Source organism: Gallinula chloropus (assembly GCF_964237585.1).
Source record: "Gallinula chloropus genome assembly, chromosome: 1".
Classification (NCBI taxonomy): Eukaryota; Metazoa; Chordata; class Aves; order Gruiformes; family Rallidae; genus Gallinula; species Gallinula chloropus.
The window spans coordinates 168,200,283-168,222,098 of NC_140085.1; the positions used below are offsets into that span (position 1 = coordinate 168,200,283).

At 42.2% G+C, this 21,816-nt stretch overlaps 1 protein-coding gene across 1 annotated transcript; it reads left to right on the top strand.

Annotated features, from left to right (window-relative positions):
* Positions 1 to 2,469: 2,469 nt before the first annotated feature.
* Positions 2,470 to 20,637, top strand: FBXL3 (F-box and leucine rich repeat protein 3). The gene is made up of 5 exons (XM_084279567.1): positions 2,470 to 2,581; positions 6,904 to 7,267; positions 10,060 to 10,182; positions 13,588 to 13,759; positions 18,189 to 20,637. The coding sequence occupies exons 2-5, from the start codon at positions 6,905 to 6,907 to the stop codon at positions 18,830 to 18,832; spliced, it is 1,302 nt and encodes a 433-aa protein (XP_084135693.1). The 5' UTR covers positions 2,470 to 2,581; position 6,904; the 3' UTR covers positions 18,833 to 20,637.
* The last annotated feature ends 1,179 nt before the right edge of the window (positions 20,638 to 21,816 follow it).

A 21,816-nucleotide genomic window follows, 5' to 3' on the forward strand; every position in this document is an offset into this window, starting at 1 on the left:
AGCTGCTCGCTCTGAATTCATTATCAATAGACCCTTTCCCCTGGGTACTGGGCCCAAGTTTGGGTCAGGTCCTTGCAATCAGTCTACCTTCCTCTCTCACATCCCCAGCAGCTTGCAAATATAACTTGTTGCTACTAGAAATTGTAACTGGGGGCTGTTATCTTCCCACCTTTAGAGAACCAGCTATGGACTGGAACATGAGGCTGAAAGAAAAAATCCTAAACAGTAATGGAATGGGAGACACCAAACATTTCCACAAAACAGGTACTATGGTTTTCTTGACACTGTTGGCTTCAGCCATAAACAGACCCAGTTATCTATCAAGGTTTATGCAGCTGTTCCCTATAACTAAATAAATTAGAGTCACGTGCCTGCTATTACATGCTAGAACGAGCATTTCTGAGATGCTCCTTGCTCTGCCAAAACCTTCAGGTCTTTTTTGCATTCCTGAAAAGCTGAAGGCTGGATGTATGTTTATAAATACACACAGAATTATCATGGCTGAGCTGTAGTAAATAGTCCAAGATAGTCTTGAGAAAAAGAGATTCAAAATTAAAATGTGCATTTTTCACTGAAAAACACTGCTGTTTCTATGCAAGTCATTTTTTTCCCCATTTTAATTTTCTAGACAAAGATCTAGACTTAGAACTGGAAGAAAAATAAGGGACCCTAAGTATGCAAGAAAATGCTGCTGAAGAATTTAAAGGTCAGGAAGAGCACTGGATCACATCTGGCTGTTACAAATAAACTTTATGATGGGAGCTGGGACAAAAACCCACTAGGCCTGAAATTAAAAATTCAAGCAGTATCTTATTTATTACAGCTTGTAATAAATAAGTAAGCTATATTATGCTTTGTGGATATTGACAAGTTTAAAATCACAGTCACATATGGGACTGGAAAATGAGCTGGGTGTGATGCCCACCACTGGCAGAGGCCAACTTTATGGGGTTCAACAAGGCCAAATGCCAGGTCCTGCAATTTGGTCACAATAATCCCAGGCAATGCTACAGGCTTGGGGCAGAGTGGCTGGAGGGCTCCCTGGAGATCAAGGACCTGGGGGTGTTATTGGACAGCTGGCTGAACATGAGCCAGCAGTGTGCCCAGGTGGCCAAGAAGGCCAACAGCATCCTGTCCTGTATCAGGAATAGCGTGACCAGTAGGAGTAGGGAAGTGATTGTTCCATTATACTCAGCTCTGGTGAGGCTGCACCTTGAGTACTGTGTCCAGTTTTGGGCCCCTTACTACAAGAAGGATGTTGAGATGCTGGAGCCTGTCCAGAGGCGGGCGACAAAGCTGGTGAAGGGTCTTGAGCACAGATCCTGTGAGGAGTATCTGAGGGACCTGGGGCTTTTTAGTTTTAACTGGCTGAGGGGAGACCTTATTGCTCTCTGCAGCTACCTGCAAGGAGGGTGTAGAGAGGTGGGGGTCCATCTCTTCTCAGGCAGCAAACAATACGACGAGAGGGAATGGCTTAAAATTGCAGCAGAGGAGCTTCAGGTTAGATATCAGGAAGAATTTCTCTACTGAAAGGGTAGTCAAGTACTGGAACAGGCTGTCCAAGGGAGGTGGTGGAGTCACCATCCCTGGAGGTGTGTAGATGTTGTGCTTGAGGACATGGTCTAGAGGTGGACTAGTCAGGGTTAGGCTGTGGTTGGATTCGATGATCTTAAAGGTCTCATCTAACCTAAGTGATTCTATGATTTGTAGGGGGGACATCACAACATGGTTATTTGCAGCTCACAGATACTGTCACACGCCACTTTTCTTACATCTTGCCCAGCAATACCCTAAGCACTTCCTTCCAAGCGCCCACACCAGATCCAGAAGGCATTGACTATTTGCTTTCTCCATCACACTTATTCCTAAAGCTAGCCTGACATGGGGCTCCCAAATTACGCAGTTAATCGGCTCTGGCAGTGCCCCTCTGACAGCATTCCCATCGGTAATTTTCTCCAGTCTTCACTCCTCCCTTTCCTGGACGCCGGCGGCGCACCTGACGGGGACGCCTCCAGGCAGCCTGGGCCTTGCCCGCCGCAGCGCAGTAACCAGGAGAAGCCGACTGTCTGCCCGTCCCGGCGGCCCGGGTGAAGAGGCGTACGCTGAGGCAGGAGGCCGAACCGAGGCAGGAAGAGGACGGGAGGACAAGCTGGCTGTCCCCTGGCAGCCGCAGCCCATAGCGGTACCGGGCGGGACAAAGCCCCCAGCGGCGGTACCGCCGCCTCAGCGTAACGGCTGCCGGGCGGCCATTGCGGCGCGCAACCTCCCGCCCAGCGCCTCGCTCGCGCCGCCTCCCGCGCGGGAGGGAGGCGGAGGGGAGGGGGCGCGCCGCCTCGCAGCCCGCCCGCCGCCATTTTGGCTGGTTTGCGTCGCTTCCGCTGCTGGGAAGTAAACAGAGAGGGAGAGGGGGAAGGCAAGCAAGCGGTGGTGCGAGCGGGGCTGCACGGACAGCCGGGCGGAGGAGGAAGAGGAGGAGGAGGTGCTGGGGTTGACTTCGGCGGAGGGAGCTGATGTGGCCGGAGCGGAGACGCCAGCGTGGTCCGAGTCCTGGTTAATGCGAAGCGCAGCAGGGAGTCGCCAGGTGACGGGGCTGGACGGGGGTGGGCGGCGATGGGGCGGGGCTTTCCTCGCGACCCCGGCTGCGCTGCCGAGGTAGGGAGGAGAGGCAGGGGTCCGAGCAGTGGAGGTGGCGAGGTTTGGGGCCCTGTCCGGGAGGGCAGAACCTGCCCGCGGTCTGTCAGAGCCCCGCGGCGCCGCGCCCCGGGCTGGGGCTTGGCTGGGCCGGGTCGGGAGGAGCCGACCCTGAGGTGAAGCGTCCGCGGGAGTAGCGGGGCTTAAAACCTTATCCTCCGTATTTACAGGGTGTAGCTGCCTCGCAGAGTTCTCATAATAGGGGTAATAAAGTGTATAAACCCTCGTTGTTTTCTGCAGAACTAGTTGTTCGCAGAGACTGGGAGTTTAGGGTTGTGCCTGGGTCGCCCCCTCTTAAAAGACCGTGCCCCCTCCTCCCCCCCCACCCCACCCCCGTTGGGTCTTGCCTTTTGTTTCCAAAACAGCCTTACTTCAGGTGTGTACCACCACAAGAAGCTCAGTAGTTACCCTTGTTCATGGGAAAGCGTTATCAGCAGAATGTAAACAGCCATGCAGAGTTTGTTGGTTTTGTTTCTTTCCTTTTTTTTTTTTCTCTTTCTGAACTGCCATTGTGTTCTGTCTGCACCTTACTCAGCAATAAAAACAATGGTAAGCATGTGCTTTGCTCCACCTCTTACTTGGTGGCTGAACTATGTGATTACGGTTGAACATGACTGTGTTGCACACGAGATAGCGTGGGTTGCGCCCCGATGCGGAGTTCGGAACACGGAGTTCAGAAACAATTTGTTACAGTAAATTAAGAAATTAATTGGGAAATTCTTAAGGAGTCAGGGATCCTGATTTCACCCATCTCTCTGGTAGAGTGTGATGGTTTTGCTGTTTTGGGGTGTCGTGTCCCCCCCCCTCCCGCTTCTGTCAAGATCTTAGATTTTTAAAAGTAAAGTTGACTACAGAAGCAATTTGGAAAAAGACGGTCAGTGACAAGTGAGTCTGCCGCAGATGCAGGAGTGGTGGCTCAAGCGTTTTAAGAGGTGATAAGCAATCAAGAGTCTGAAATATAAGCTGTACCTGTGCAGTAATACACTTACATGGCATTTTGCATCAGTGTCTGCCTCAATGAAAAGTTATTTCTGTTGGCTTTGGATTTAAAATAGTTAGATCTTTAGACTGTCAGATACAGAGTGAACTGAACTAATTGCTTTTGCCCGTTCCTATATTGAATTTGCAGAAAGGCTTATTCTCTTAAGAGGTCTTACATGGTTTTATTAATAAATTTCAGATGACTTTGCAAATTTCTGTAGAAAAATGTGCATTTTTTCAATTTGGTACTTATTGTTAGGCATGTTAAGATGTTGAAAACAGTTATGATTTTTAAAAAGCTATTACAATACTTTAAATTCTGAAACAAGATGACAAAAGTTAGATGGACAAATTAATTGAGATGACAAACCAGTCATCTAATTCTTAAAATCGTATTTTTTAGTCTTGAAGTCAGACTTTTTTTCTTTTCTCTAGAAAAAAAACCCACGAGGAAATATTTTTAAAACCTTTTGATTACTTTCTCTTTAATTACAGGAAATTCCAAGATGTCAGGAACAAAAAAGTTGTCTGGAAGTACCTTTTCAAGCCACAGCATGTAGAACACAGTAGCATCTTACACTGATGGAAAGCTGTGACCTGAAATCCATTATTATTATTATAGCTCTGATGGTGGCCATATTGTCTCTTCATTGGCTGTCTATAAAAACTTGGGGTAGTACCCCACAAGTTCAAGAGTGGGTTTTGATCTGCAGCTAGCCTGTATTAACTATTTAGAACTCATCAAAGTTAGCTCAGAGGTGCAGCTTCTAAGTTGGCTGCTGATGACCTGGTCCACTTCTCTCAGCCAAGTCTGAGAGGTTATTTTTCCAGCTGCAAAATTCATACAGTTTTTTCAGTGACAGCTCAGTGCCTGGTCTTTTCTTAACAACAACAGCAAAACCCCACAAAACAAAGTAAGGCAAAAAATGTGTGAGATCGAGTGCTTGTGTCTTTGAAGAGATCTATAGTAAGCATGTTGCATATGTGAATTGTCTCTACTCTTTGTGCTCTCCTATAGTATGACAAGGGAGAAAATCCAGAACTTGACCCCCTAATCCAGTAGTAAAAGTAGCCTACCTAACTAGAAATTTTAGGTGCATGTATTACCTTATTAGCAAAAGGTGAAGCAGGATCTTCTCTATAAAGGAAGACCTGGAGAGCCACGTCTAACAGTGACCTTGTATAGTTTTTTTACAGATTAACAAGAGGTTGCTTTGGAAAAAACTTTGATGTTAAACACTCTGTCCCAAATTTGGCAAGTAAATAGCTTGTGTGTGGTAATTGCTTGTTATAACCTCATTTTTGGAATACCTATTTAGCCTGAAGTTTAAAGGAATGTTGCATTACAGACTAGTGTATTACAAATAACATTCTTGGCCTATGCTTAGTAGCTATCTCAAACACAAACGTAACAGGTTTGCAGTGGATTTGCTAATCTAATTCTTGATTAGTTTTTAATTATTCAGGTTTCAGAGTTCTGTGTCACTGTGCAGTTTCCTTGCTTTGCTTCTGTACCAGTGAAGTTTGTGGCTGAGCAGCAGAACTCCCCCTTGGGTGGAAAGCTTGTTTCAGCACTGGAGGCATGTTTTGCATAGTTGTGCACTGTGAAATCTTAGTAAATAGCTCTCGAGAAGCAAGGAGAGATTTTTTTTTGCCCAGTAGTGTTTTCATTTTATGCTTGCCCCCAAGTGCTACTGGGACTGAAAACAAACCGAAAAAAATAATCAAGAGACAAATTGTCTCCTTCAGTCTTTCACAACAGTATGTTTGGGTGTGTTTACATCATTTCATGAATAGCTCCAGACCTTAAGTGATAGCTTGCTATTGTCATGTGAGTGAGTAGGATTACAGTGATTTAAAGATAAGTAAGGAGATGCTGGCATTGAGACAATAATCTATGATGCATTGGATGACAAACAGTACAATGTTTCACTTGTGTGTGTATATAGCACGTGATGCTTTGTTTTAAAAGACTTCTGAATTTTTACTTAGTTGTTGTGCGTAGCAGGGAATTGTTCAGGTCCCGGACAGACTGGGCATATGATAATTTTATGTGTGTAATTGTACTTGAATGTTAAACCAGAGTGGTTTAACTGCATGAAATCCATGTTTATCTTAGAAATAGGGGTGCTGGGGGATGCCTATCCCTGTCAAGCCCATCCCTGGATTCTCTTACCTCTTTAGATAGAATTGAGCGTGTTAATAGTTTAGTGTGAAGTGCATTTTGTAGTTCTGTAGGACATGATATGCATTACATAGAGGCTTTTAAAACTAAATTATTGCATGCTAAGTGCATTTGTGAACTAGCATGTACAAAAGAACACACTTTGATTAAAAACCCAAGGCTAGATTTATTTCAGATGTACGTAGTGGTAGGGTGCTGTTTTTTCTCTTCTTTAATGATGTAATATGGGATAGAACTTGTGTGACTGAGACTGCTATGGAGGAAGTATATGATACTGCTAATGAGAGAACCTTTTGCCTCAGACTTGCTGAATTTAATATGATTTTGAAGAAATTTTGCTAATTCTTCTGTAAACTTTCCAGACCATTACTGGAAACCTTTCATAATCCCTATTTACTAGCTTGTTGAAAAACAAAAAACCAAAAGGCACTGATGTTCTTGATGAAATACATTTTTAAGGATGCTGATTTAAAATTAGTGCATACTAAAGTAACCTTTTAAAAATAAATTTTTGGAAAAGGTTCTGTCTGGGAATAAAAAGTAATTGAACAGATACAATGTTGACAAGTTGCAATGCCTGCAAACATGCATACACTCACTATTTGCTTTCTTGCTTGACTTTTGCCTTCCACAGTTTCAGATGTTGCTTCTGGTAAATAAGACTGGGACAGCAATATGAATGTTCAAAAGAATATCTTTCCATCATAGGAAAGTAGAGTGATAATTAACAAAACAGTAAAACAAATCAGGTTCAAAGTGTTCTCAAACACAAAAGTTAAACAATGAGAATGACTGTTATAAATGGATTCACACTGTTAATGATTAAAGAAGTAATATTAAAGATACCTTTTCAGATGGTAATGTTATTTTCAGACTGCCACTTCATATTCATTATTGTGAAATTGCAAAAATGTGGTTACGGAAAACATGCTTTTTCATTTCACCTCCACAGTTTTCTGTTAACTTTGTTTTTGGTTCTGTTACATTTATAAAATATATTGATGCTGATGGCTGTTATTATTACTATTATTATTTTATTTTTCTAGAATGAAACGAGGAAGGAAAACTAATGAGGCCACCAGCAGTTCCTCTGAAGAGACAACTGAGAAGGAATCCAAGAGACACAGGGTTACAGACGAGAAACCTGTAGTTGTGCGGAGTCCTGACTGGGCGAACCTCCTTCAAGACATTATCCTGCAGGTGTTTCAGTACTTGCCCCTTCTGGATCGTGCTCATGCATCCCAGGTCTGCCGAAGCTGGAACCAAGTGTTTCATATGCCTGACCTCTGGAGGTGTTTTGAGTTTGAACTGAATCAACCAGCTACATCTTACTTGAGGGCTACGCATCCTGAACTAATCAAGCAAATAATAAAGAGACATTCCAATCACCTGCAGTATGTAAGCTTCAAGGTAGTGTATTTTATGAGCTTTTAAAAAATAATTTTATAAAAGCAAAAGCATTAGTTAAACTTAGTTCTTTTCTCTTTTTCTTTCTGCTCCCACCCGCCCCGGCCCCGCATTTTATGTAGAATATTTTAAGGAAATACCTCTTGATGATGTCTCTTGAGACAGTTTTGATGGTTCATCTACATTAATTAAATCATGCTTTGGTATTTGTCAGTAATTGAAGTATCGATGATATGTAGTAATTGACAGTTGTGATCAAAGCATTTTAACATGCTGAAAATTAAACATGACCAAATGTTAGGAAAGGCTTATGAAAAGGCCTTATTTTTGTGACTAGGGATGTCAGTTTTCTAAGAAGAAATACAGCAGCTGTCTGTGTGGTAAGCCTGGCTTTTAGGCCTAGTATACTTGAAGAAATGGGCCCCCTAAAAGGAAGTATAGACATAGAGATTATCTCCCAGTTCATTTATTTGGGCATTTTTTCAGGACCACCACATAGATTAACAATTCTAAACATACCTTTTCATTGCCTCAGTTCCATTAGGTGTTTTGTGATGGTGGTGGTGTTTGCTTTGTTATTTTTTTCTTGCAGCATCTTAGCTGCTTGAATTCCCCCTCAAACAGCAAAAATACTCCAGTTCTGATACTGCTGCACATGCAGGTGCCTCTCAGAATTAAGTTTGTTCAGGATGCGTAAACTGGGCATTTCCCCATTTCACATCTTGTAAGGAGCTGGATCTAGTGTTCATGGTTAGAAAACATCTAATGAACAGAGAGTGACTTCAGTACTAGTAGTAAGCAACCTGCAGGTTTTAGTACTAAATTGTCTGGGACTGTGCATACCAAATTATATGAGCTTGTCTGTGTATGGCATCTATTCAGCATCGCTGCCTGTCAGTTAACTGAAAAAGCCATGGGATTTGCACAGCATGGTATATCTACCGATTGTGCTTGGCTGACAAATACCATTTGGTGAGAGTCAGCTTTGTTAACATAATGGCATTCGTTTTCAGCAGATGAAAACCTCTTAACATTGGCCTACATATCCCTCTGTTTTGGAAGGGTGCTGTGAAACAGTCATGGCTGGATATGCATCAGCTGTGTGACAAATTTGAAAAGGAAATTACTTCTGCAGCAAGGTGGACATACTAGTTGTTTGTTTCTGCAGCCTGGCAGTTTTAGTGTAGGGATCATCATCATGTGAGTAGCTGGGACACATCTGCCTGCTGTGTGTCGCTGCTGCTTGATGCAATATCAGATGTAAACTGATCACAAGGTTTGCAGGGCTTTTATCAATCTCCAAATAAAGAAAAAACTTGGTAGTATTGGAATTTTCCAGTGTCTGTCTCCAATCCATTCTGTGCTTTACACCAAATGTTTTTGAAGTATTTTAGATGCTCTTCACTGGTACGGTGAGAATCCTGTTACTTCTTGCCTGTGTCCCTTGAGTTGTTCTTCAGTGTTGCAGAATGAAGACTAGGTTGCAGGAAGTACTAAGGAGCAAGCATAATCAGAAGAGAGTGGATATAACACCCTCACTGTTGTTCTGTCGAGGCTGAAAATTTGCAATTTTTTATTTATTTTTCTTTTTAGGTAAAGAATCACAGAATCATAGGGGTTTGAAGGGACCTTAAGATCTCATCGGGCCCAACCCCCAAGAAAGATTAGATTGCTGAAAATCCAAGGGTGTTCAGCTTGTGTTTGTGCTGAAAATCAGCATTCATTGAACTTAAATCAGTTGCTGACAAGGTAGCATGGCTTATTGTAGACTTAAAATTGACCTTGTGATAAAAGTTTTTGCTCTGTAGGTTGGCAAAACTCATGCCAACTGTACATAAGAGGTTGCTTGGAAAGCATGTCTGAGTGTTGAGAAAAATCCACTGGATTTGGCTGTGTAACAAAGTGACTAATGAAGATTGGGGTGGTTTTAATTTTATTTTTTTTTAAGTATCCATTGCATATCTGTTGTGTCAGCACTGAAGGCCCGGTCATATCTGTTCATATAGTAATGCACTTAACTGTCTAGCAGCTCGATGTTACAGGCTGAGTCACCTTAAAGGAAGCCGTTTTTTCACACAGTAAAGGGTTTATAGAATTCCCACATTTTTGACAAGGAATGTGGGACACAGGGGGAAATGGCCAGCCCCTTTTCAGTGCCAGTGCTCTGTGGAGACAGGACAAGGGGCAATGGCTGCAAGTTGGAGCACAGGAAGTTCCGCACCAACATGCGGAAGAACTTTTACACAGTGAGGGTGACAGAGCCCTGGCACAGGCTGCCCAGGGGGGTGTGGAGTCTCCATCTTTGGAGATAGGCGTCCAGACGGGCCTTGAATATCTGAGTGATATGTCCTAGGGAGCTGCTTTGGCAGGGGGGGTGGACCCGATGATCTCTGGAGGTGCCTTCCAACCCCTACGATTCCATGATTCTGTGAAGAATGTAAGGAGGGAGTGAGGTAGGCTCTGGACCCCAATGAGTCTCCACTTTCTTACTATTTGATGTGAGTTGAATATCTTGGAACAGACTGTTTAGCTGACCTTTCACCATGCTAGATTTTTACCAAAATGTTTAGGAAGGTAGTACATTTATAGCAGATTATCTTGGTTTTTTGGTATGTACTTTTTTGGGGAAATGGATTGTTTTGTTTGTTTCTCAATAAGGTGTTGGGGGGGGGGTTGACATCACATTTCAGAAGATGAATTTGAAAAACAAGGAAGTTGAAGTACATCTACTCTTCTTTTTCCTAGAGTGTGCTTGATGCAGTGTTTTCTGAAACATAACCCTCTTTTCTTTTAAGGTGGACAGCAGCAAGGAATCCGCAGAAGCGGCTTGCGATATTCTATCACAGCTGGTGAATTGCTCTCTGAAAACACTTGGGCTAATTTCCACTGCCCGGCCAAGCTTCATGGATTTACCAAAGGTATTGTCATATTTTCTTCTTCTATAGCAAAGTATCACAATTGTTCATACAGAACTTTGTTCTCACATTGTTCTTCCAAGCTCTCCTGTCTGTTGGACCTCAGTGTGTATGGGGCAGTATGTTACCAGTCAGGATGCTAAACATTTCCTGCCTAACTGAACTGTGGAGGATGTATAGGAGGCAACTACAGTCAAGAGTAGTAGTTTTATATGTGTGGACTTGCTGTATCATAGAATGGCATGGGTTGGAAGGGCATCATCAAGTTCCAAGCCCCCTGCCACAGGCAGGGACACCAACCCCCAGCCTGAATCTACACAAGGTTGCCCAGGGCCCCATCCAATCTGGCCTTGAACACATCGAGGGATGGGGCATCCACCACCTCTCTGGGCAGCTTGTTCCAGCACCTCACCACTCTCTTGGTAAAAAACTTCCCCCTAGTATCTAATCTAAACCTCCCTTCCTTTAGTTTTAATCCATTTCCCTTTGTCCTACCATTGTCTACCCTTTTAAAAAGTTGATTATACTATCACTGAACTGTCTTTGGAAAGTGATATGTTTGTGGTATTTCACGACATGACTTTGTGTCATGCAATCAAGTGTTGGATTCTTAAACCAAGTGCGCTGTATTTCTCAATCTTTCTGTTAGATTTTTTTTTTTCTACCTTGCATGTTTACAAAAAGAAGGTTTCATTAGAAGACATCTAATCTAAAAGACAAAAAATCTCTTATATATGCTTCTGAACAAGAATTCCTGCTAGTGAGGTAGAAATGTACTGTTGCTGAGGAGTGGCAGAATAATTGGGGTAACCTCAGCTGCTTGCTCTGTAGCAGGAATGATTTGGATTTCTTTCAGCCTCGATTCTTGAATCCAGCCCACGTGTATGTGAAGGGCCAGATACCGCTAGGCTATTAGCTGGATTGCAGTGATGTCATTGCTGATGATGGCAATAAGGAAGAAGGAGAGCCAGCCTCAGGAAAGGAAGTAGGCTGCAGGGTTTAAGTAAGGTTAGCTGCAGAAGGATTATCAATTATTATCCTCTGTAGTGATCACAACTGTGTCATGTAGTTCTCTTGAGTAGGTATTTTTAATCCTTAATTTTCAGAGAGCCTTTGCAGATCTCTAATTAGGGCTTGTTATGATTTTTTTTTCCTTTTCTGATGTGACTATAGAAAACCTGAATGTGCCAGGGGAAAAAAATCCACAGATTCAATGTGTTATCAATGCTTTGACCTTTCAGCTCTTGTATGTTGTTGTATTTCTAAATCGGAATGTTATTTTAGCTCTTTCAGTTAGCTTTCACCAGAGGGATAAATTACAGCCTGCTGAATAATTATTTGCAGTCATTCATGCTATGGTCTTATGCAGCTTCAAGGGTTCTGAAATACAGGCTTCTTTTTTTGGTTTTCAATAGGTTCACACATGGCCTTTAAAAATATATTCACAGTGAACCAAAATTAGCTCTAGGCATAAATTGCCTTTTGATGTTTGCCAGTCTAATAATACTGTCAGTGGCATACAGTACCACCAATGACTTCAAATTTTCTTAGACTTCCAATGAAGCTAAATAATTGGACCACAAATAAGTTATTGTGGGAAGCTGTTAGAAACAGGCCCGTTGATTGACAGGCAGGCAAAGATGAGTGGATCTGAAAAATGGTTAACACTACATGATGTATTTTGTGGTGGTGTTTGGTTTGTTTTGGTTTTTTTACTCAGACCATGTAGGAAAGCTGAACAACTTTGCATTACCTTCCTTGGTGCTCTTCTGATTTCAAGTAAGGTGACATCTGGTAAATGTTTGTAAATCATGTTTAGCATTGTGTTGCCCAGTCTTTTCACTAAGCATGTTCTACATGATTTTTTTTTTTAAAGAGTCATACTATAAACTACATATGTGGCAATATTGAAAAACATTAAATCACCAGCATTTAAATTTATAAGATACTGCCTGTCTCATGATAGCTCTTGAAACTGCAGGTTCAAGTTACCTGTTTTTGAAAACATGGTTAACTTCGCTTTTCCTTTTAGCAGTGGTCTTAGTGAATGAAACTGCACTAGTTTCACTAATGTCTCACTTAATGAGTGAAACCACCACATAAATACAGAGATTAAAACCACAAGACTAAGACAGAATCACTAGGTTGGAAAAGACCTTGAAGATTATAGAGTCCAACCATTTCTTGTCCTATTCTAAACCATATCTCTGTGGAATAGAGGGTGGAAATACTATTAATTGACTTCTTATTCAGTACCCAGCATGTTTAATCAGAGTACTGTCACTATAGTTTGGAGTGGTCCCTAAAGCCTGAATGCCTCATGCTTCCAGTTTGAACTTTCTGTTTCCATTTTCATAAACTGAGAGTCTATTTCAACGTGAAAGTAGTAACTCCTGCTCTAGATCTAATTGTGTGCAAGTTTTAGCAAAACCCAGAGGCATGTAATGTCAGAACGAACAAATACTGCTGCCAGGCCTTCTCTTGTGGAACTCTGTCCAGGATTTTACATAGCTGAAACAGTACTGAGGTCAAAGTAGCAGATAATTTTATAGGGCACTTAAGGTAATGCATGGAGGAAGTGCTTGAAGTGTTCTCTTCCGTCAATTTTGTAAGAAATTGTGAAGCTAAGCTAGTTTTTCACTTCCTTCACCCCACCAATGATTTCTACAAGCACTGCTGTTATCTGCTTTTTAGTCTGTGTTTCTCCAGTTAAGGTGTTCTGGGCTCTGTCTTTACTGGTAAGTTCCAGCAGTTGCATAAAAACACTGCGGGAGCAACCTTGAGCGCTTCACCTGCATTATCTATGCTGCTTAATTGGCAATTAATTGATCACCCACTCCTTGGATCTGTTTGGATCACTCCAGTTATCTCTGCAAGATAAATCCACTCAAACCCTAAAAATTCTGTGGATGGTGGGCAGGCAGTGGTACTCTTTGGCTTCCAAGGCTTCTTAACAGTACCAGGCTGCAACTCTTGACTGTGTTTGCATCTCACCAGTGCAGCACAGCTCACAATGTAGGAACTCCTGTTCTAGAAGGAAAGTCCTGTTTCTTTTGGAGTGCTGTTTGCAAAGTATCATCAGAATTAGAGCTTCTAGGCTTTCTCTTTGCTTGTGGTCTTTCAATAGTCTGTGTAGTGGGTTGTCCTGGGTCAGGTTCTTCATTTATATTTCATGTTAGACATTCTTATTTGCTGAACACATAGACTAACTGATAGCAAAAAATTATACTTTGTATACTCAAAAATATGTCAATATTAATATTAAATTTTAATTGTGCAGTGTCAGAAGAACGCTTTTTCAGCAAATGCTGTCAGTAAAAGAAAACTAGGACTGCTGTTAACAGTGTAAAACCACTGAGATTTTTATTTCAGGTACTACTTTTTCATTTAAACTTCTTTTTTTTCCAGTCACATTTTATTTCTGCACTGACAGTGGTGTTTGTAAACTCCAAATCCCTCTCCTCACTTAAGATCGACGATACACCAGTAGATGATCCATCTCTCAAAGTGCTAGTAGCTAACAACAGTGACACGCTCAAACTGTTGAAAATGAGCAGCTGTCCTCATGTTTCTCCAGCTGGTAAGCTATTATGGTTTTGTTTTCCTTTTTCTAGATGTATGCATTGAATTCTGTCTGAAACCAGCAAATCCCTGAAAAAATAAGGGTGAGGTGAGAGCAAGGATGAGTGTGGTGTCTACAGTGACTGTCACTGAATAAAATACTAATTTATCTGGTTGTCAGGCCATCTATCCACCGCTTGCAGAGTGACTACTGAGCTGATAATAAAATAGTGCATGTCTTTTCTGGACAAGTAGCTAACCTGTTGTGGAACTTAAAAATGGACTTGATAGTGCGCTGCATCTGCAATGACTATCTAAATATTCCAGTATAATTAAGGTTTTTGGAACTTGGGTTCTTTCACGCAGTTCACGATGTATGGTGTCACCAGAACTTAGGACAGAATACACAAATGGTGATAACACAAAGCACCAAGTGCATGCTTAGCCAGCACTCAGACTATCCTGGAGGATGTGGCACCACCCCTCCCAGACTAGCCCCCTTTTATGGGAAGCATGATGTCACATGGTATGGAAAACACCCTTGGCCAGCTCAGCACACCTATGCTGGGGCTTCTCGGGAAAACTAACTCTGTCCTAGCCAAAGTCTGGATGTGATACACCCCTTTTTCCACACCACCTACATCATGCCCAGATCCTACATTTTCAGTTAATCGCCACCCTTTCCCCACCTTTGGGATGTGTGTATATGTGCATACACAGATGTCATTCCTTTAGTCCATGGGCTATCCCTCTAAAATGTTGAATGAGTTCACTTAGTCCATGACTTCAGGCTCAATTTGTCATGAGTCTCTCAGGGCAGGAGTGATGGTGTGTGGTGTTGGGCTAATTCAGACTGTCTTCCCCAAGAGGTTTTTCATGTGCACTACAGGGACTTTATCCCCTTCTGCCGTGTATGGGAGCTTTGACTGGGTAGAGCCAGCACTGTTGGTAGGCCCTGTAGAGTTAACTAACCAGGTGGCTTCTGCTAAATGCATATCCTAATTTTTTAGGGTTCCACCACCAATTGCTCTCAATATGGTTTTTAATCATAGAACCATATAGAATGCTTTGGGTTCGAAGGGACCTCAAAGATTATCTAGTTCCAACCCCCTGCCATGGGCAGGGACACCCTTCACTAGAGCAGGTTGCCCAAAGCCTCATCCAGCCTGACCTTGAGCACTGCCAGGGATGGGGCTTCCCTGAGCAACCTGTGTCATTGGCTGTGAAATCACTCTTAACAGTTTTGCACTGGGAAGTGGGAGAGTAATTATAAACCAGATGCCAACAACTTAGTTAAATTTCTTTCTGAGAATAAATAAAAACTACTCTAGTCAACACAGCTTTCTTCATGCAAGTATGTTGCAACTGTAAATATTAGGTATGTTAGGTGTTAAATTCGCCAGCAGGACCCCTGGTATGTGGGGGAAATGACACTGTGGCAGAGGGCAGGTTGCTGTAGTGATAACAAAGAAAACAAGACTTAATAGCTTTTGCAGGTGTAGCTCTTGGACAGAACCTTCTGCTTGGTTTTACATAGAGAAGTCCCAAAAATGCAGGTTTGGTTTGCAGTGTCCAGCAAAGTGCTGGCCAGCATGTTAACTGGAATGTTGTTTCCTTCCAGGCTTTGTAATCATAGATGGGTCATAGAAATTAGATTGTCTTTTCATCTGACCTAAAATTTTGTTTGAGAATCCTTGTGCCTGAGGAGTACGGGAGCCATATTGTGTCTTTTGGGAGGAATAGGCTGGAGCTGTGAGTTGTAGGTAGGCCAAGAGAGTAATTTCCTTGGATTTGGATCCAGAAGCAACCTGTCAGCACTAGCAGGCTCTGCTGGCTTGCAGGTAATCCTTGCTAGGAGGTTTTATGGAACGTCATATGCTGGATAATTTGGGAGAGGGGCATGGGTTTGTGAAGTTGTTTGACAGGTGTATTCTGCTTGAGGGTGTATGACGTTTCAGAGAAGAAAAGGCAGTGATGTATTTCTGATCTTTGTGAGCTTATCTGCAGTTTCTTCTGCTTGCTGTTTCCCCTGTGTACTTCAACTTGCATTAGAACAGTACCTTGTAAAGCAAAATAATGGTTATTTCAATTCCACAGTGATGTGCTGTTGTTTATTACCTAAAATATTAGCTATTGAAACAGAGGGAACTGCAAGCATTTCAGTAAAGGCTGCAGGCTGTGTTTCTGCTCTGCTTTGGGGGTAGGTTTGCATCTCTTTGTATGGGGATGGGGGGTTGTGTGAGTTGATGTAGGGTGTTTTTTGACACAAATCTGTGCTGTATGATGTCAGAGCAGTTTACCTTGTGGTGATAACAAAGGTTTAGGCAGCACTTAGGGATGTTTTGTGATTCATAGCATGGGCTTTGGGCGGGCCCTCCAGTATCTGTCTGCACTGCATGCATTGTCAGGTCCATATGCCAGCTACATGAGTTCACATGGTATAGGGGTATTCCGTCCTACACCCATAAAAGATTGCAGCAAGTTCCACCCCAGTCATTCCCACTTTGCATTGCACTAGTCAATAGCATACCCTTGAAGTTAACTAAGATGACTTTCTGAAGGACAGCAGCTGTGCATAAGGAGCTGGTTTGGAAGCTAAATTTGTAGCAAGTTATTTTCTGAAACTGTTGCAGTGAGGAGACAGTGTATCTCAATCTTGAAACCCTGTTTAAAATACTACATGTGTCAAGATTTGTGGTATTATGAAGCAACATGCTCCAGTGTTTAAAAGGTGTGGTCATAGTCACCCTTTTGGGAGTGTTGTTGTAAGAAAAACTTTATTTTCTGTTTGTAAATCATGATGAACAATCTCTGGCATGTGTAGAAGTTATGGGTTTGTAGGTACACTTAGTTGTTGTGTAGATAGTCACTCCCCAAATCAAATAATGAGTATGCTTACATATATTAGCTGGCTGTACAGGAAATAATTGCAATGAGAATGGGGTTAAAATTCTGTTTACCTAAACACTGGATGAATTTCTGATCTGGATGAATTTCTGAATTTTTTAAAATTCATCCAATAATTTTTTTATATTTGAAATGACAGTATTTGATGTAGAGTTTCTGATGCATGTGGTTTCCTCTGTTGGAAAATACATACTTGTATGTATCCAGGCAATATTTTTACAGTAAGTTTTTAGGAAAGTGTTTTCAGGGTCAGTATGGGCCTCTCCTTTGAGTTTAATAACTGTATCCTAAAATAACCGCTCACTTTCTAGATGTCTTCCCATTGCTTCAAAGTTGTATTGTATTGAGCTCAGGGGTTTTCAGCTCTATATTAAACACTATGTTCTCATCTTCTCTGTTAATGGAAAGACCATATCCCAAATTTCACAGAGTTTTCTGGGTCATGTGAAATGCAGAGGACTCTATGGGTTTTTGTAGTGGTGTGCTTTGGGGTTTTTTTTTAGTACCATTACCAGTGTGGTACCATTGCTTGTGTCTGCAAATAGGATGAGTGGAAACCTTATAGAGTGAACTGATTATTCTTGGGTTTTGTTAATGTCTTTGTTGTCTGTGGGCAGCAGGTTATACTGATTGGTTAAAGGGAGAATGGCATTTGCTGCTCCTGAGTTCTAGTGTTCCCCTCCTTTGCTGTTGCCTTTGCAAATTCAAATATTTATATTTTGCTAGAAAGAACACATGCTGACAGCAGCAACTTCTGCACTTAATTAAAATCTAGCATTCGTTTTGCATTTGTTTTTCTCTGGCAGCAGCTTGCTTTCATGGCTGCTTTGTCGGCCACAGAGGGGGTCAGCCGTCCTTCCAGAGCAGGCAAGGGAAATCACACACACAGAATTAAAAGATTGGAAAAGACCTTTAAGATCCTCGAGTCTAACTGTTCCTGCCCTATGCTAAACCATATCCCTAATTACCTCATCTACCCTTTTTTTTTTGAACACATCCAGGGTCAGCGATGCAACCCCCTCCCTGGGCAGCCTGTTCCAGGCTCTGGCAACTCTTTCAGTGAATTTTTTTTTTCCTCACATCTAATCTGAACCTGTCCTGGAGCAGCTTAGTGCCATGTTTAATTAAAAATTATACTTTACAAATACTTTTGAGTAGGGCTCTTTTACACAAGTGAAGATGAGCACACCTTACAACAGGGCAGAGCAGTCAGCATGTGCTATTTATCTGTCAGTGAGAATCAGCGCCCGCAGGAAAGCATACAGTGCAGTATGCTAACTGCTTTATGCTTCCCCAGCAGAGCAGCGATGTAGTCGCTCAGTGTGTGTGTATCTTAGTGTGTGGGCACACAGAGGTCACAAGGCCATGCTTATGTGGACAAGGTTCATGTGCTGGTTGTCTGGTGTGATTTTTGTTGTGACGGTAGGTCTTGACTGCGTGTTGAAACACGTGGCGTTTGCACCCTCTTGAGAGAGGTAAAGAGATTCACTCTAATGTTTCTTGTTCAGTTCTTGGTATGTTTCTCTGTTGTCTTTTCCCAGGTATCCTGTGCGTGGCTGACCAGTGTCACGGCTTACGTGAGCTGGCGCTGAACTACCACCTGCTGAGCGATGAGCTGCTGCTCGCCTTGTCCTCGGAGAAGCACGTCCGGTTGGAACACTTACGCATTGACGTCGTCAGTGAAAATCCTGGACAGACTCAGTTCCACACAATTCAGAAGAGCAGCTGGGACGCTTTCATCAAGCATTCTCCTAAAGTAAATTTAGTGATGTACTTTTTCTTGTACGAGGAAGAGTTTGACCCGTTCTTTCGTTACGAAATACCTGTCACCCACCTTTACTTTGGAAGATCGGTCAGCAAAGACGTGCTTGGCCGCGTCGGGATGACCTGTCCTCGGCTAGTGGAACTGGTGGTGTGCGCCAACGGATTGCGGCCACTGGATGAGGAGCTGATCCGGATTGCGGAACGTTGCAAGTACCTGTCAGCCGTTGGCCTAGGAGAATGTGAAGTCTCTTGCAGTGCCTTTGTTGAGTTTGTGAAGATGTGTGGCGGTCGTCTGTCTCAGCTTTCTATTATGGAGGAAGTTTTGGTTCCCGATCAGAAATACAGCTTAGAGCAGATCCATTGGGAAGTTTCAAAGCATCTTGGTAGAGTCTGGTTCCCAGACATGATGCCCACGTGGTAAAGTCTTTAGAAGACTTCAGGGCACATGGAATAGCACCTTAAACCCAATCTTAACCATATTGCAATTTATTGTATAAGCTTATTTAATACTACAGTTTTTACTGTAAGTTACTTCATTGTTTGATTAGAAAATGAATTTTTCATTAACAGATGATTTATGAAATACAGATTCAAAACCAGAAATCATGGAGCTCCAAAACTTGTTTTCATCCAAACTAAAATCTGTTTTCTGGTTTAGATTTGCTCTTTTTCATTGATGGTGACCTCAGACTTTCAATGGAAATAACAAAGGGATTTAAAATGTTGAAAAGTACCTGCAAAATATCAGTTTTAACATGTTTTCCTTCTTTGATTTAGGTACTAGTACTGAACCCGATCAGATTTGATCTTAAAAGACAAACAGAACCCCGCTGAAATTGCATGCTTCTGTTGCAGACTTATTCCATTTCTAAATCCAGTCACCTAGATGATAAGATAAAGATTATAAGGAGTATTCAGTAGGCTGTGTAGTACACACGTTCTTTTATATAAAAGGCAAGAGCAATACACAATAATATAGTTTAGCCAATTAAAATACTATGTTTGCTACCTTGTTCAGTGGATTATTAGATCCATCTGAAATGTATTTATAGAGCGCAAACAAATAGTCATGCGAGCTACCAAAAGTGGTGTGGGTATTTTTCCCCCCCCTATGCATTTTGATGCTGTTTGCTTATGGGGTCTCAGATCTGTGTCTAAACCTGTTTTAAGGTATTTTACGTCTAGCTCAGGAAGCGGAAGCATTCTGGGGAAAAATGTAGATACATTGTATTTAAAAACACGTTGGAGTTAACGAGCTTTTCTTGCAGATAAACTGGTTTTGCAGCATAGGGTTAGCTGGAATAATGTAGAGTTTGTTGAATGAACCCTGCAGTGTTAAGTGCGACGACAGGGATGTGAATGGTGTGAGATGAAGGAAGTTAAAATTTGAACGGTGACCAAGAACCTTTTAAGAAAAATCTCAGACCTTTTGGCTGCTTTCAGTTCGAGAGAAATTACATTGTAACAGTTGCTTAAGCTGTATAAACTAATTGTATACTGTAAATCTGTTTCAGAAATATTTATGTATAAAGTGAATGTTTGATAGATGATCATTTTGTATACCTTTGATTCAGCTAGTTCGATCATTTCAGAATATTTAAAAAAACCCCAAACCCTAAAAGCAGTAAACTTGCGTGAAGTAGAGCAATAGGCAAAAAAAATCGTTTTGGATATTTGGTAAATCCGTTTTATTAAAGAAAGTTTCTAGTCTGTAAGTGGTGTAGGCAACATACTGCCTGTGATCCGGATGTGGCTTGTGACTTCGTTCCTTACCGCCAACAGTTATTTTCTCTCTTACCTTACTGACCGGTAACACTACAGTGTTCACAAGGTGTGGTCAGCCACCAGGCAAGGCAGAGCTGCCCCAGGGCCGCTCTGGGCCGGACTGAGCTTGGCTGGTGCCTGCTTCTCACTTGAGCTGTACGGCTAGTTCTGGTATTACGTAGATTTCCCTTCATTTCTGATCTCAGTAATGTTTATCCAGATGTATAGTTCAAGTGTAACACACCTCCGAGTGTATTAAAAGTTCCTAAGGGTGTTTTGAGCAAGCGTTGCTCAGCAGACTGGACATCTTTATATGGGAGCTGTATGTTTCTGTAGAGCTTTGATTTAAAGATCACATTTTAAGAAATACACTTTTTTGTATTAGAATTTGTTAAATTAATGTAATACTCTAATTTGCTTTTATTTGTATAAAAGGTGTCAATATAATTAGTCTGTAGAAGTAAAAAAGCTCAGTGTTTTTTATATTCTGACTCTCAGAACTGCCTGTGTGATGAAGGTGGGGTAACACTACTAATCTGGGGAAGAGGACGTGTTTTCATTAAATTACGTTGTGAAGTAATCTCATCAGTAATGCAGCAGCTAAAGCCACCCTGGACCTTGACTGCTGGCATCCTGGTGTTGGGAAGGTAGGTTGATCTTGTCACCGCTGTGGCAGCGGGAATAACTGAAAGGCAAGACAGCCACAGTACCCAAGTGCCCTCGCTTCTGGAGTTGGCTGCTTTGAAACACGAGGTTCCACTTCTCACCGGGAGCGCTCCGTCAGATCCCAGGGTGGGGCGTGTGTTAGCAGTTGAAGACTCTGTGCTTAGCTTGAGTGGAACCGCTTTCCCCAGCGGGGTGACTTGGCTGGCCTCTCCTGAGGTGGCCTGATGTGTGCATAGGCTCCAAAAACATCCTTCATAGATGTGCCTCAGTATTGTTATGGTTACTGGTGTTTAAGGGTAAGAAAACCACCCAAAATCTGTTGTCTCCATCTTCCACTGAAGGTCTGCAGTTCTTGTACATCAAACCAGTTAAAGCATCCCTATCTCAAATAATCCAGCTACAAAACAAACCTCCTGAGCAAACCTGCGTTCTAAGTAGCTTCAGGAAAAGCTTCAGTGCTCCTTTCTAGCAAGTCTTGTGCAATTCTTATTTTGCCTTCTCCATATTAGAAAAAAAGGAAGAAGAGTTTAAAACAAGTAAATCCATCCTGTGAGTGGTGATGAGAGTGCCACAGACTGTCATGAAGTTCACTAGAAACATGAGCATGGGTGTCTTACAGGTGTATGAAATCATTTTCCCTGGGTTCCCCTCTCTCTCTTACTTTCATGGGAAGGCAATGAATGCAGCCTTGGCTTGGCTGTGCGGTTTCACCTCAGAGCTGTTAACGTGTGTGGTGGCACGGGTTACCTCTGAGCACACAGGTTACCTCTGAGCACATGTGCTACATCGCTTCAGGTTTTGGATCCTGAATTGCTCTTGATAGCTGGGCAATCCTGACCAGCCATGTCAAGTGACAGTGAGAAGATGTATTGCAAGTGGGAAGGTAATTTAGAGGCAGTTGTATGTGTTAACTGTAGTTTCCTTTGATTTACCTGAAGCTACAAACTTATGAACTCAGGTGGGGTTTTTTGGAGG